At 37.4% G+C, this 17,097-nt stretch overlaps 1 protein-coding gene across 3 annotated transcripts in view; it reads left to right on the top strand.

The window, feature by feature from the left end:
• Positions 1-17,097, top strand: part of LOC148081772 (partitioning defective 3 homolog) — a 367,916-nt gene that overhangs the window by 335,863 nt on the left and 14,956 nt on the right. For all 3 annotated transcript variants that reach the window (XM_087788810.1, XM_087788809.1, XM_087788808.1), the window contains one exon: positions 12,334-12,454. In XM_087788810.1, coding sequence (XP_087644936.1) covers positions 12,334-12,454 — 121 coding nt within the window. The remainder of the gene's footprint in view (positions 1-12,333; positions 12,455-17,097) is intronic.

Genomic DNA, 17,097 nt, shown 5'->3' with positions numbered 1-17,097 from the left:
AAACAGTTGATGGATTTATATCTTCAATGCGTACATTTTTTAAGCAAAATGTTTCATAATTGTCCATGAAAAAAAAAGTTCTCAATGTGAACTCGGAAAATTCTGGTTTGTTTTTAAATTAGCCCCTTTGTTATCTCAATCCCGAAAAAAAATGTGTTTGAGGTATCCCTTGTGTTGTCTCTTAGTCAAAATTCTACCAGGAGACAACACACAATGGATACCTTTATGTCCAGGCCTTAGGGTCATCTTGACCCTGAGATAAAACAAAGGTTAAGGATTTACAGAATTTAGATTCAATTTTTTTTTTTTTAATGTTAAAATTAAAGGTGTTACAAGATGATAAAGTTCATCTCAGACTTGGAAAGAAAATTAGCAAAGCTAAATAACCACAGTGTTATCTGCTGTACATGATGCAATTTAAGAAAACAGTGTCTTTGTAATTGCCACTACATTTTACTTAATTTATTTAACAACATAATAAAAACATTTAGAAACTTCATTTCATAGAGTTTGGCCAAAACATTTTAATTTCTTTATGAAATAAATGAAAACTATTCTATTTATATGTGGGATTTGCAGGACATGAAGACATTGTCCATGTGGTGGTTCTATTCATTTTTTGCAATTATTTAAAAAACATTGATATTGTAATCAACACCAGTTTCACACTCACGTTCTTTCGTTATAAATAGTTCATAAAATGGTCTGTTCTTAGAAAGAATGACCCAACAGACAGCATACAAATATTGTATTTAAACAAGTATTCGAGAATATGAATGTTCAATGTCATGAGTAATCCTGTTGCATCAACTGAGCCCGTAGATTAGCATTTTCTTCAGGAATTCAACACCCTTTTTCCTCCCGGTCATGTTGACTTTGCACCCAATCCTGTTATTTCCGGTTAAGTGATCCGATCTTATTAACGTGACCCGGGCCGACATTAAGGGATGTAATTACTCTTGACCAGTTTTGCACCTGATGGCCTTTTTCATGCCTGGTATATATTGAGTGGACGCAATTAGCATGTCGGTCACTGAGGAAGTGACCCCACTGTGAAGATCATAAGTTGAGCCAATAACTGTATGTTTGTTGATGATATTGGCGTGTATGTGGGGAGGAGGGTGGAGGCGAGGGGGGTCCCATCTGTCAATGAAGGGTTTGATTGATTGATGCCTAATGAAAGATGATGGATGGAGAGCGGAGTGACGACCACTGGTGTCTATCCAGTGTTCTTGTCTTGGCCTCTGCCGTTAAAGACGACATCATGGCTCCATTAATGCAGAGAGCCACGGCGAGCGTAGATCACCGCAGTGACGGGTCGGCGTTATGTCTGCTCCAGTTGATAACCATGTCATGAGCGAGGGGGTCAGAAGTTGAAGGTGTATTAACATATGGAAGCCTCCACGTAGCTGGTCTTGGATAACCGTGGAATATTTTCAATCTTTTCCTGACTTTGACTTTCTGACTTTATCGAAGATTATGAGATATATTTTCTAATATCTCGTTACGATCAGGATTCCTTTTCAACACACGGAGTAATCAGTAGTAATGAGTGTGAGTCACAACAATAAGTAACTAATAATTGTACAGGTTAACATCTTAACGACACAGATATATCCGCAGTGATCCTTTTATCATATATCTTTCATCCCTTCCTGTATATTTTTAACTGAAATCGAACAATTTTCCACTGGATTCAAAGAATTTTCAACTGTAATCAAACAATTTTCGACCAAATTCGAACAATTTTCAACCGAAATCAAACAATTTTCAAACGAAGTGAAACAATTTTCAACTGTAATCAAACAATTTTCAAACTAAATCGATTAATTTTCAACTGTAATCATTTAATAATGTTTCAAATCAATTGAAAAGTTGGAAAAAAGTGTCTATTCTAAAAGTTGCCTTGTTTCCCGTTAGCATAACATATTGGCCAAAAAACCTCCAATGTTCTCTAAACATGAAAATAGTTTTTATATACTGTATATATATTTTTATATCTTATATGTACCCATCATAAACCTTTTCCACCTTGTTTAAACACGTTTCTCTGTTTCTGAATACAACTTGCATTAGCAGACACAGTAGAGAACATGTTTAGTTGTGTTCGTTCTATCAATTTCTCGAGGCTCAACCAGAAAAACAAAATCAGGGATTAGAAAAAGCAAAGCATTCTGGTTAATCTTGTCAGTTGTATATTCTTGCCTCAAAGCTTAAGTCTTTGTAGTCTTTTAAAATATTTAAAGTAGAGTGAATCTTTGAACGGCCCTTCTTCAGGTGTTAAGGAGATTTTGTTCCCTCCTTGGTGACTAATACAAAATTAAATACAAAATTTAGATAAAAATAAAAAAGCTTATTTCATGGCTAAAAATTTAATGAACATTTTTTTTACATATAACCCTGCGTAACAGTGAAAAACCCCATGTTGTTAAACAAAACATGTTAATACAAAAATGTATTGAGGAAACAGAAAATGAACATATATATGGCAAAGCTTCATTGTATATATGATGTAATAAATGTTAACATTACATCTTGAATTTATGTTTAACAACTTTAAGATAATTGTATACAAACTTTACCAATGAATATATTGCAATAAAGAAAGTTTGAAATTACATAATGTGAAATTCAATTCAAATTATTTAAAGCTTCTATATACCTATTAATACGAACTGAAAACAGTCAACATAAAAGGACCTCATGATGTTCTTAAACCTGACATCAATGGACTTACAAAGCATGATTCGGACACTTGGGGCGTCAATTTGTCTTTTAGGTCCACCATATATCTTCATTATGCTTTCACGATCCTTTTGAAGCCGTTGCCCTCCTTTGTGTGTCCTCCTCCATCTGTCAGTGTCTGCCTGCACATGTGTTGCAACACAACATTAATAGCCTAAATTGTCCCACTGACTCCTGCTCATCTGTCCGGGTTACCATCACCAAAGGTCTCGACCTCTTGACCTCCTGCCGTCTCATTGCTTTTTTTTCGCACTCAAACTCGGCTCCGAGACTTAATCCAGTAATGGAGGAGACGGGAGAAGAACCTCTCAACCTCTTTCACCCAATCATCTCTTCTTCCTCCTCGTCCCGTTAAGTTAAAAGTGTGTCGTTTTATTTCCTTTTTGTCCGTTAAAACGGCAGCTGCGCTCGGACCAATACTTGTAATTGAGACCAAACCTTTTTTTTTTAACTCCCCGACTATCAAATTTTAACATCTTCTAATTGACCGAGACACGATTTGGGTCTTTGACTTACAAGCATCTCGCTGTTTCCTCGTCTTCAATTATGTATGGACAAAGCTGTTGCTTCCTTGGTGGATGCAAAGTCTGCTGTGAATTATTTACCGGTCGGCCCGCTGAGTCTCTGGCTTTGACATTTGGAAAAGGGAACAATTGTCTGTCTTCGGCACAGTGTGAAGTTGCGCCGGAGTAAATGAGACGCGTTACAGGTCGTTGGCGTTCCGGGAAACGAAACCTCTCAAGGCCCAGACGCCTTAAGAAAAGACCTTTTTGTTTTCTTTTTTTTGCTGTGGTTGTCAGTCACCAAAGGAAAAGACATCCTGACGTCACGTTCACAGTCCACTTTCTAACAAGAGTCTTGAATGAAACAGCAAAAGTAGCCCTCACAGATGAAAGGACATACACCGACCAATACCTCCACCAAGGATAACATTTTAGAGGCTTATAAAAACATAAAAATACAAATCATTAACCAGCTATGATTCGAGGTTGTGTTGGCACACATAGAAAGGAGAAATTCCTATAAGAGGGCCTTGGAAATATGGAGCCCTAACAACTGGGCAGTATTCCCAGGGTGACCAATAACAAGCATTGTCAATACAGTATCATTGAAGTAGATTTTCTTTAAAGGTCATTTGATTCTACTGTTCGTTTTTTTCATTTTAAATGAATTCCAAGCTAGTTCTTAATAAGCAGCAGCAGTAATACGCCATACAAGTGAATGATGAAAGTCTCAAAACTTCTTTTAAATCCAGGAAAACCATCAAATCGTTTAATTATCTATTCCTTTTTCAATTCATACAATTGTATCCATTAGCAAAGTAAATTTGCTAACACACAGGCATAATCCCAGAGTGTGTACTTTTAGTAACAAATGGCAAAATTAATTCTTAATTCAAATAATTATTCTTAATATTTACCTCCACATCCAAAGTATAAACATTGATCAGTCTCGATTCAAGATAACATTGATGTCCGTTCTTCTCTTGTATTTTTTTTAAAAGACCTGTTTGAGTCCCCATCATATATCATCATATACACCCATCTGTTGACTTAGTTTCTGTGCTTTCCAGTGTTCCTCTTGTAAAACCTACGGCCTGTCAATCACCTGCCTGCAGGCTTCCCTTCACAAAGAGAGCGCCTGAGAAACCCGCACTGTCAGAACTGGAAGTTGAAAAAAAAAAAAGTCAAGTGTTGAAGAAGGCTGGAGGTGGTCGGGTCACACAGCTGCGTGGACGGCTTAGTGTGGGTATAGTGGGCGTACGAGTCCAGGATGTTTGTAAGAGTGCTGCTGTTGATTTGAGGAGTGTTCTTAAATGCTCAAATACAGGTCAATGAAAAGGGTACGATGGTGGCACTTAGGTCCCTGTATAAGCCCTGCTAACCCTTCCCTTCACACGCCAAACCAACCTGTCTCTTGAGTTCTTTTATACGAGTCCACCGGGCTCATAAAACGAGCAAAACTCATGCTTTTTGATTGATGTTCAAGTCTGGATTTCTAAAATGTTGGATACCTTTCAAAAGACATATTAGCTCACAGATGTATCGCTCCTTGAATATGAACAAAATGTCCGTGTTTAAATTTGTTTTCAGATTAGAAACGATTGATTACTGTCTTAGACATCCTCTGATTTAAGATTAAAAAGGCTTTAAGATCATGTCTATGGTGAGTTTCAGAAGGTTCCCACTTTAAAAAAAAAAACTTGTCGTAGAACTAAAACCCTCTGTGTTTTTGACGATATCACCAGACATTTTAATGCGGCTTTATCCTTTTAGAAAGTCGAATTACAAGTCAAGAGATTTGACAAAATGAAGACTGTATGAGTTAATGGTGTTAAAATGCTGATAAACGTTGGATGACTCACAGTGGAATATGAACCTTGAGCATTATTCTTTTACTTGTGTAAGCCTCTTCAAAAAGAAAAAAAACAATCCATACAGTATAGAAAAAACTGCAATCAGCTGCCTTTTGTCGCGTCCACTCCCACCGTACCTTTCTTAGCGCTCTCACCCGTGGAGGTAGAAAATGAGGTAGGGGGTGTTAAACGTGGGTTTCACTTTTTAACTGCTCAAATCCAGTTTTCAAAGTTTATCCAGCCCACTTTTAAGCTGCAATATTTGAGAGCAAACCTTACTTTCTTATTTAAAGATATACTTTCGAGTTCAACACTAGTTTTTTTGTGAATGTACGGTGTAGAGGAGAGTATTAAAGAAGTTTCATTAATAAGATGCAACGATAATCTGGAAGTTGTGTTTCTACAGCGATTAAATATATACAAAGATAGCATATTTATCATTTTTGATACACAAACTTTGTACAGGTTGTGTGTAGGTGGTGTTTCGCTTCGTACTACTTCGAACCGACTCTAGCTACTACGAAACTGAAGAGCACACATTGGGATACAGTTTTAAGTTGGTCGTCAGTATTGTTTTTGTGCCAACTTTGGTCTGAATGTGTATATTTTAATATCGTTATATCTCCTCAGGGGACAATGAAAACTTTTCTTTTGAATAGTTAAGTGTTTTTTTCCCCCCCATAGTGTGTGTATTTCCATCTTCAGTTTTTACTCACCAATATTTTTTTTTCTCCCATATTTGAAATCTGAAATTGTTAACGTAGTGAAATATATTTCTTCATATTTGCGAGCTCGCCTGGCTCCCTCTTCAATTCTCACTCTAGGGAGGCGGAAGATGAACAGATACACCAGGGGGTAGCTGTAGCGAGACAGTCTGTTGGGGACAGGCTTCAATTCTGGCCCTCGCTCATCAGTGCTCTGTACTCCCCAGGCATGCCACTTCTGTGGCCCAGTCGAGCGTACCAGATGACGGCCTCTTAGCACCCACGAGGGCCCCAAGTGGTTCCTCCTGTTTCTCGGGGGGGGGGAAGAAAAAGGATGGCTACATGCTCGGACACATATTCACAGCTTCAAAAACCAGACCCTCTTTTGGAAGCGGGGGGCTTTTTAGCTGGCCAGGCGCCACTGTCGGTGCATCAGTCGCAAGAGTACACGGGTGAAGTCAGAGCCTGACAAATCCAGGGTATTATCAGGGCCTTTGTCCGGCCTGCAGCTGTCACTTACCAGGCTCATGGGACAGGATGAGGGGGACAGATGAGAATTCATGCCCTTTCCCTCTCGCCACAGAGGGGGATTGAGGCGCTCAGAGATGTGACACCAGGAACAGACAGAGATGGAAAAAGACGAGTGAGGCAGGAACAGAAATACAGAGATATTTTTCAAGTGATGAGATTAAAGCGGAGATGTAAAAACTGCGAGGAGAAACATATTTCAAATGCGGCACATTTTTCGAGCAATCATGATGATGTACGGATAAATGCTGATTTACTTTGAAGACCCCCCCCCCCCCCCCCCCACGTAAAAAAAAAAGTGTTTTATCAATGTCCCTCTCCGCTGTCAAAAAGGACCAGCGGGAATGCAGATCTAATCTTGTTCTATCTTTGCCGTGGTTTCTAAAGCCTGTCCATCTTCCCCAAATGCCTCATCTCTCTGTCTTTGAAATAAATGTTAGCCCATGGGGTGATGGGAAAAAAGATGAGCTCAGCCTTTGACTTGATAGAAAATTGCCAAAGGGCCCAAAAAACTTTAGAAGCCTGTCGTCTGCTACACAGAGATACTGAGGCCACTGCTAGAAATCCAGATAAAAAAAAAAGAAATATGATCAGATTAGAATGAATATTGAGCATGAATTTGAAGGTCCATTTTTTTTTTTTTACATCTCTCAGAACTGTTTTCCAACTTTACTTACATTCCAACTTTACTTACATAGAACTTCAGCGACTGTGTCACGGCTTGTCTGTGCGTCTGACTCTGATTAGCGAAGGGCTGATCCCTGACCGAGCACATGCTCATATGACCCATGTTAGGACGGCAGTGATTGGATTACCTCTTTATTGGTTAGCGCTTGTGTTTATAGGGCACGCAGAATCTCAGCGGGACTTTGATCCACCAAACAGAAGCAAACAAGGGGGATGGTTACATAGTTCGCATCCTGGACGTAAGCCTTGTGGTGTTCGAGACATCTGCCAAATCCTTCCCTGGATCAAAGGATGACTATTACATAGGAAGGCATTCGCATACCTTCGACTCCGGAGCTCACAAACCCCTGTCAACGGTTGCGTTCGAAAACACAGGTGGAGCCGGGGTCACGTCCACATGCGGAACAGAAGTCTTCGAGTGTCATTTTACAATTAGGCTACTGTACGTTAGTGTTTAAAATAAAGGTTGTAAACACCCCGGAGTGGAAAATGTGGTAACGCTTTAGAAAACCCAGCCGTTAAAACAGTTTAGGGATTATTACGTCTTGTAGTATTTGTTGACATTTTTTTAATTCTAAAATTGTTACTTTTTTGCGTTTACCAGTACTAGTTGCAAATTTAGAATAACATCTCATTAACATACTGTATATAAGCTAATAAATGATACTACAGTACAGTCACATACAGTTAACAAGTCATTTATAACTTATCTTTAACTTATAAGTTGTCTATTGGCTTTTTTAATTCACTGTTATAAACTGTGATTCAACAAGTCATTTACTGACAGTATACTAATGCTTGTTAACTATCTAGAAGGTACAATTCTAAATCATGTATAAACGTTTAATAAAAACTTCAAATGTCATTAATAACTCATCCATTAACAGTTTACTATCTATTAACTAGTTATAACGGATATTATTGTTATTGTTATTCTTAAGTGTTTTAGAAGATGTAGTGACTACAAATGCTTCTGATAGAACAGCAACTAAAGTCACTGATAGTTGTCGACAGTATTGTCTAAGTTCTGAAATATTTGGTATTTCAAGAAACTAATTTGAAATGTTCAATGAATTATTAGTTCATCAAAAGAATGTGTTCCTCGTGAAACAAATGTGGGTTAAATTGGTAACAGTCGGTCACTTAGAGCGTAACTTTTTCTCGCCCATGATGTAATTAAAAAGAATCAGTCAACAGATACTTCACACTTCATTGAGTGAGATAGAAAAAGTTGTTTTCACATCTAAATGTTTGGATACCATGGAGACACGGTCCCCGTCTGCATAATCCGTCCAGAAAACACATCATTTAACAACAAATGTAGTTTTCAAAAATGAAGCTCGGGTAACATTAAAATGTAGAAAACATGGATTTTCACTGAATATCAGACAAAAATCTGTTGCAGAGCAAAAATCTATCATCATTATCGGCAATTAATTTGGTTAAGGTTTAGGTGAGTATATATTATTACTATATTTTAATATCTGTTCTGTGAATACAGACTGTGAAATCAGGAAAAGAAAAAAACATAAAAGAGATCTGCAGTCACTTGGACACCTGGTCTTCTTCTCCATATTAATAAAAGGCAACATAACCAGACATGGAACAAAAGCCCAGCGAGCTAATGTGATCATGATGCAGACGCTTCCTCTGCATATACCCACGAGTACAAAGCAGCAACCTGTGACCTTTTGTCTTTATGCACACACATGTGCTCGACTCATTCATATTTTCTGTCCGACATCTGTTCCTCGCTCGCACTCGTTTTCTAAGTCTGGACTTTGGACTAACAATAGGAGTCGCTTCATTTTGTGACAGATGGTGTTAAATATTCACTGTTGAACTGAAACAATACTGACCTTTTTGTCATTTTCTAGGTGTTTATAATCCAAGAAGTGTCTTTTCTAAGTCTTATGATATTTTACAGTTTCCTTCCTGGGTCCTACTTGTTTGTGTAACCTTCCAGAAGGTAACAAGCAAACGACAGTTCTCAGACATTGCGTAATCTTATTGACTGAGTGAATAGAACTTTATCTGTTATTTTCTTACGCAAATGCAACTCGATTTAATTACATTACCTAATAAGGGTAAAAAGCAACCGTGTTATAAAATCTCACACACTTCAATGAGGGTAGAATCCATGGTCACGCTCACATTCATGAATCCTCGGCCGGGTCACAAGAGAACACAGGGCGAACACTGAGTAGACAAGGGTTTAAAAATAACAGAATGCTCTACAGTTTAGGAGAAAATAAACTATTTCAAAGAGACAGAGATAAGAAATGTGTGCTGAAAAATCGCTAAAAAAAGAACCTTAAAGGAAAACTAATGTGTTTATTTAAGCCCTGCGCAGAAAAATTGCTTTGTTTTTCTGATGATTAAATCACCTTTACCATTGCCACACCCACTCTGCTGTGATTGGTCACCGCGCGTCATCAATCCCGGAAGTCTTCACTTCAAAGGGACTCGTTGTACAAACAAAGCGTGACGTAATTACAGGTGGTCGGAGGAGGATGGAAGCCCATGATTACGTCATAATGAACTCTACTCTTGTAACCTCTTGTTCGCTGAGATTTTATATAGTAATAACTATAAAATATGGTCATGATGAGGGACTTCTTTGAGAGGAAGACTTTCACATTTGAAGCATGAGTGAGTCAGAAGAGTTTTGTTTTGACATTAGTTGCCCTTCAAAAAGTGCTGGAATGTTTACAATAAATAGATAATGAAAAAAACTAACAGCGGTCGTCATATCAACAGATACGGTTCGTATTGATTAAGAGATACTTTGCCAAATGATTATTACTGAAGGCTCAGAGAGGGTTATAATAGTCAACTAGATAAAAAGCCAGGAGTAAGACCATCAAGAGCTTTGTAAACAAATGGAAAAATGTAAATCTGTAAATGGATTTAGAGACCTACAGGAGACCTTGATTGAATCTCTTTGTCTTTTCAAGGTAATACTGGAGGAGGTCGGTGATATAGTTTTGCTTATTTAACTTTTTACAGTTATGTGGCCATAGAATTTTCAAAGGCTCATCAAATTCCAATTGAACAGGTCTTTAACGTTTGGCCGTCATTCTCAAATAAACATCGTCACGCTCAATTACCCGATGACCGAGCGTAAGATCCTTGTCCACGAAAGACATAAAGTCAAATGGAGTATTACTAATTCCAACTGATCCTGATCATGCGGAACATAATGGTGACTCGCCAAGTGCTACAAACCGGCGCTCGCCCAAATCTCTCCAAGCTGCTATTTATTGTGCTTTTGATGACGCTTGATTGGCAGCCCATCCTAGTGCCCATTATCATCAGGAGGACGTGCTCAATCCAATCTGCAATTACAGCCGTAATTGTACCCAGAATCCTCTGGGCCCGAATAAGCAATCACTTCCACCGCTGGCCTGCCACCTGTAAGTGCTACTCAGTAGTGCATGCACAGTAACAGTGACAGGTCTTTAAGTCGAGAGGCCGATTTAAGAAGGTTATTTTGTTTTTTTTGTGTCATTCTTTCCAACTGTTACTATTGTTCCTTAGTGGTCTGGCTCTTTACCTTCCGACAACGCACCAGAACCCTGACTCACTTTCATGAAGGTTTTTCAAGCTTGGTTGTCCCATGGCTGCCTGTTGTCACATGCTGCCCGTGTCGCTGGTGATAAAAGGAGATCCTGATTAAGCTAAAGGAATGCTATTGATTGTTATTGACGGCGCCATCAAAGCTCTCTAATGAAGGAGATGTAAATGAGGGTTTTCCACGGTGTTTAATGATTTTCAAGCCATAAAAGAGCAGCATTCTCCCGACGTCCAAAAGGGACATGCTTCACCCACAATGGTGCACCAGGGACACTTTCCCATATATACGCGTTCGGCAGAACAGTTGGAAGTATGGAGGATGAAGGTTTGAGTGCTTAAGGTAATGCTCACATCCAATTAGAAATCTACGATCACGACGATATGATCGAAACCTTTGAATGTTCGATCATATCGATGCAAATAAATCCTATATCTGGTCCAGATGAGATGTGATGAAGCACAATATTTTTAATTAGATATCCTGCTTTTTATCAGGGTGAAAAAAAAAATGCAATTCATTACATTTTATTACAATAAGTGAATGACCTCGGATCGTCAAGACATTTTCTGGAGCCTGCAAGAGTTCGAAATCAGGCGTTGGACAGTGGTTTACAATATAAGAAAATCTAGAACAACCACTACAGAGATTATGAATGTCAACAATTCCTCTTGCAGCTGTAGATGGGAGAGAATCTGTTGCTAGCAAGTGCATCTTTTTTCAGTTGAGTAACAATTGGATTAAGCGAATATTAGCTAAATTTAAAATTCTAATTTTATTAATTATGTTGATTAGTAATGGCTTGCCTCTGCTCATAATGCACTGCAACGGTTGCTGCTGTTCAAGGCAAAGGTTTAAAGATAGATGTATATATGGATATATAGATGGATGGATGAATGGATGGATATATAGATGGATGGATCGAACTATAGATAGATGGATGGATGTATAGATGGATGTATAGATAGATGGATGGATCGAACTATAGATAGATGGATGGATGTATAGATAGATGGATGGATCAAACTATAGATAGATGGATGGATGTGTAGATGGATGTACAGATAGATGGATGGATCAAATTAGATGGATAGATCAAACTATAGATAGATGGATGGATGTATAGATGGATGGATCAAACTATACATAGATTGATGGATGTATAGATGGATGTATAGATGGATGGATGGATTTGTAGATAGATGGATGGATGTATAGATAAATGTATAGATATATGGATATATAGATAGATGGATGGATGTATAGATAGATGTATAGATGGGTGGATGTATAGATATATGGATGTATAGATGAATGTATGGATGGATGTATAGATATATGGATGTATAGATGAATGTATAGATGGATGTATAGATAGATGTATAGATGGGTGGATGTATAGTTATATGGATGTATAGATGAATGGATGGATGGATGTATAGATATATGGATGTATAGATGAATGTATAGATGGATAGATGGATGTATAGATAGATGTATAGATGGGTGGATGTATAGATATATGGATGTATAGATGAATGTATAGATAGATAGATGGATGGATGTATAGATGGATGGATGGATGATCTCCTCTCTAAAACTTTCACCAGTGAGTCCAGCTTCATGCCAACCACAGAGTCAGCCCTCGTGATCAACCTGTCCAACCTGTAATATACAACGTAACAGAGGTTAAAGTCGTGGAGGTCACTCTTTAATCTGTTTGTTTTTCTTCCCTGCAGCGGTCAGATGACTCCCAGTAACCATGACCGGATACAGAGACTGAGACATGAGTTCCAGCAGGCGAAACAAGAGGAAGAGCCGGAAGACCTTCGACACACCTTGAGCCTCGACCAGCCCTGGGTGAGTGGCTGATAAACATGACATGGATTCTGTCCACGTGATAAGAAAATCTTTTGCATCAACTTCAACTTTTTGTCTTGTGTCCGACCTTTGACTCCACTTTAATTGCCTCATTATGATCAGTGCCATTCTTTTGCAGAAGTCACAAAAGATTACGTCCTAAGTGACAGTTCAGCAGTTAGTGTCAGCAACGAAGGACGTTCAGTTCTCATTTTCATTAGACACGATTAAAGGGATTTTTAAATTAAAAGTTTTAAATTAAAAGAAATTCAGGATCTTCTTCAAGTCACGAGGGTGATCTCCAATAATCGTGGGGTTTATTCTTTATAATTGGAAATATGTAATAAAGTTAATTCCTTTGTTAATTTATCCGCCCGTGACGAGCTCGCGTCCCTGCTGTGCGTGAAAACTGGCGCTTCACTCTAGTAGGTCAAATTTCTGGTTATCATACACAAGTTTTCTGCTCGTCTTTCGCAAAGTGATATTCAGTTATGCTTACAGCTGCATTTCTGGGCAAACCTGACATTTCCTGTGGAGCAACGACTCGAGACAGACATGACCTACGGTGGCCTTCTTGACCTGCTTGGGGCTGAAAGGTCACCGACTGTTCAAACTAGTGGAGCTATTTTCCAAATTACTGGTCATAAGGTCAGACCTTGGGAGTTTAAAATGTGTAGTAGACAATTTTCAGAGTCAATTTGTTTTGCTTGTCTGGCAGGATCTGTTTTCTCTTCTGTCCCAAGCAATTTGTGTTTAAAGCCAGGCCCGAGTGTCACTTTTTCCGAGTGCACGGCACAACAAAACGACTTAGTTTAAACCCAGACATTTCATTTTATTGCATATTTTCCATACGTTCTTCTAAAACGTTTACTGATTCATCTTTTTTCTGTTTTTCATACAATTTATTTAGCTTAATTTAATATTATAATGCATTCATTTCCATTTTGCAATTCAAAATAATCAACCCATTTTTATTGTCTTTATTTAAACTATATGATAGTTACCACATATTATTGATTGATTGATACTCCTTTATTATTCAAACATTTAGGGAAATCTGAGTTGAAAACAGTTGAAAAATAATAATACATACAAATCAAATTCTCACATATTTAAAAATAAATGGTTATACAATAATAAAATAAAAAGAATAATTTTAATAATGAACCAAAAGTAACAACTTAAAATAAACCTAAATAATACATTTTCCACCTAAATCCTTACTTATGTTATATTTCTGATTTTAAATCAGGTGTTCTTTTTTAGAGATGGAATTAAACACAATTATTATTATTATTATCACCACATATGAGAAAAGATGTTTTTAAATTTTTAAATATTACATTTTTCCTCATCATAATACATTTTCAGTTGTACAATGATGGTTGTTATATAATTTGCAGAAAGATTGTGTTCTTAAACATATATAAGTGTCAGGGGATGCAAAAGTTCAAGTTAACAGACTCCTACTGCCAAAAGAGCAAATATTTTTTAGACCTTGGCTCCTGCAATGGTTTGAGTGATGTCATCTACTAAAAGAATCGGTGTCTTTAAATTAGCCAGAACATACAAGCGTCACGGTAAAATGGACCCGTAGAATGGGCATTAATCATCAAAATATTCACTTAGTTTTGGTAATACAAATAATAACTACTAGTTAGATTTTTTTTTTTTTACTTTTAACTTTTTAAATGTGGAGAAATGTTTCATTGCTTTTGTGTCAATGACTAAAATGTGCAGATTTCTTCTCGGAAGAAAATCCTTGATTAACAATAAATCAAATTAAAATGAGAATTCTTAACACTGTTGCTCTCGTGCTCTTAAAATCATGTATCTCTGCTGTAGGAGCACTGCTGCCAACTCCCCGTTACTTCTTAATCCCTTGCTTCATCCCCTCAGTAAATGAGATGTTCTCTTTGTTTAACATCAGTCGGTCACCGTCGGTCTCTCGCACCGTCCTCCTAATTGCCCGCGATTGTTGGTAACAAGATACAAGACTCGGCCCAGGAGCAGTCGACGCTATTTTTATCAGCCCTTCTTTCATGTCATTTCAACTTCAAAACAGCTTGTTAAGAAAAGAAACAGACGCGGTTAATGCTGACACTGATGACAGCGACTCCATAAAAAAGTGTGTGTAGGTTAAATAAGGAACGCCACGTCGCGCCGGATCAGTGTGCGACGCAAGAATTGTGGGTATGTTCTTGATATCTGCTCATTTAAAAGGCTGTCAGAGGTTGGTGATACGTACAATGTGATCAAGGCGTTGACGTGCGCTGGGTGGATAGAATAATGTTAGTTAGAAGAAACAAGTTTCCCTGAAAAATAAACAACTGTTTAAATCTTTTCATTTAATTTCATAAAATAGGTAAATCTTTACCTTTTAATACCATATACAGTATATTGCAACAAAATACGTGACTAAATAAATTAATAAATTATTAATTTGACCACATAAATATTATATTCAGCCCCACATGAGTTTGTTCATTAAACATAAAGCAATAATAATAATAATAAAAATCTAACTGAAGGCTCTAGAGCAGAATCTGTCCCACCAAGATACTATATGTGGCCCGCTGGAGTTTTTTAAGTGTTGGCTCAGAATATAATTCAATATTAATCAAAGGCAAATTAAAAAAAGCAATCAATGGATTCTGTTCTTTTAAGATTATTAATACAGTACATATTCATATGGTTCTGTGCTTGGTTTGGGTTGTGTTATAGGATTGTATGATCAAAATTCATAGTGTAACGAGTTATTCCAACTAAAAATAACTTTTTTTATAGGACTTATGTTATGTTATCTTGCAAAACTACACATTAATTCGCTGTAATAGTAAGTAAGTAATTTTTATTTTAATAGCGCTTTTCAAGACCAGGGCCACAAAGCGCTTAAACAATCAAAACAACATTCAATAAAGTATATACTTTAAAGGTCAAGATAAAACTGAGCACAACAGGAGTTCCAGAAAATCAAGGAAAAGCCTGAACAAATAAAAACGTCTTGAGATGTTTCTTTCTTGCTCCTGGTCAGCAACAGATCTTACTTTTCAACCCAGAGCTGAACCTAAATCTACTCCAAAATTAAATAATAACTACACAACGTCTGTCAGTCTCGCGATCGAGTCCAAATAGAAGCCCCTAAACTCCCAGTTAAAAGCTAGCATGTCCTGCCCTGTTCACTTAGAAGGGGATTTTCCAGATGTCCACTGTAAAGCTCCATGTATTTTCCAAATAGCTCCTCCAACAGTCTGTGGCTATAAAACGTATCTGGGTTGTTGCACTGGAGTGCCAATGAGCATGACCACACAGAAGAGTGCGAGCGTCGTGCAGGCGGTCGGGATCAAACGCATGCACAGCAGCTAGTAAAGACGTTTTAATAGGAATTCTGCGGAATTTATTTTATTTTTATCTGTTGCTACTAGGATACGCGTGTAACAAACAATTGCCGCCGTACGGCAATTTGATTTTTTAAGGCTTTTACGTCGTGGTTTTATCGCGGCTGCGCCATCGACTGTGTTGTTCAAGGAAACCGTAAATGGAAAACCAACTTTGCATTTTTAAGAATGAGCCTTCGGGACATGGTAACAACAGAACCGAGAACGTCATTACCATCCTGTTTAAAAAGCAATCCGCACGCGTCTTATGAAAACACCCCGAGGCAACAGTCCACGCTTTAGATGTAATAACAAGTTTGTTGAATTCCCCCATTTAAATTTTTTTATCTACTTTCTAGTTATTATGAAGAAGAAAGTGTCTAAGAAGCTGCAAATATCACACTTTTAAGCCAATAAAAAATGAGTCAACAACTGTAATTAGTTAAGAACATGTTGTAAACAGACGAAGATCTTTGAAGCCACAGATCTCTGGTGAAGGAAGAACTACAAACACCCTTTGATTATGACTTCATTAAACTTCATAGGTTGTTCGGCGTAAATAAGCGGCACTTTGCTCTCAAACTTTACATACGGATATGACCGTAAAAGTAATTTTCCATGTTAATTTATTGTTTAAAATAGCTACGGTAACAAAATGTATTTATTAATAATATATTTCTCGTATTTCTAGTTTTGGAGATTTACAGTATGGATCCTGGAGGCTTTTGAAGGTGCCATCTCTCTCAAGTTTTTAATTCTGTTTATGCAACTGCAGGGATTCGATCAACAAATATCCTTAAGTTAATCCACATTTTTGACTATATTTAATCAGGTTGTAACATACTTGTATCTTGAGAGTATTATTGTAAACTATAGTATTTGAATGATATCACATTTATTCTGTTTGAGAAAAGAAAAAAAGTCTCCATGGCCTTGAAACTACTTTCTAAGACACTAAAATAGAAAGATAAAATTTAGATGATTATATTTTCATACATTCTGGTTCTTGAGGTTGATTTTCAAGTGTGAGGGTCATTTTTCATTTTTTATTCATGAGTTCAACTGAAAAAGCTTAAACTTTTTTCTTTTTTTTTCCCTCTGACTACAGCTGGTCGTTTTATACTCTTGTGTGTCATTCAGTCAAATCTCGCACAAACCATTCGCCTAAAGACGATTGACCTAATTTACCTGTGGAACATCTGGTGGCTTGACTAGGTTGATCAAACAGTTGAGTTAAGCGTGTAGAATTGGGCGTTACACAAAATT

This window comes from Callionymus lyra, chromosome 4 (genome assembly GCF_982586985.1).
Source record: "Callionymus lyra chromosome 4, fCalLyr1.hap1.1, whole genome shotgun sequence".
Taxonomy (NCBI): domain Eukaryota; kingdom Metazoa; phylum Chordata; class Actinopteri; order Syngnathiformes; family Callionymidae; genus Callionymus; species Callionymus lyra.
The sequence above is the reverse complement of the archived record's forward strand: the minus strand, read 5'-3'. Positions and strand labels throughout refer to the sequence as shown.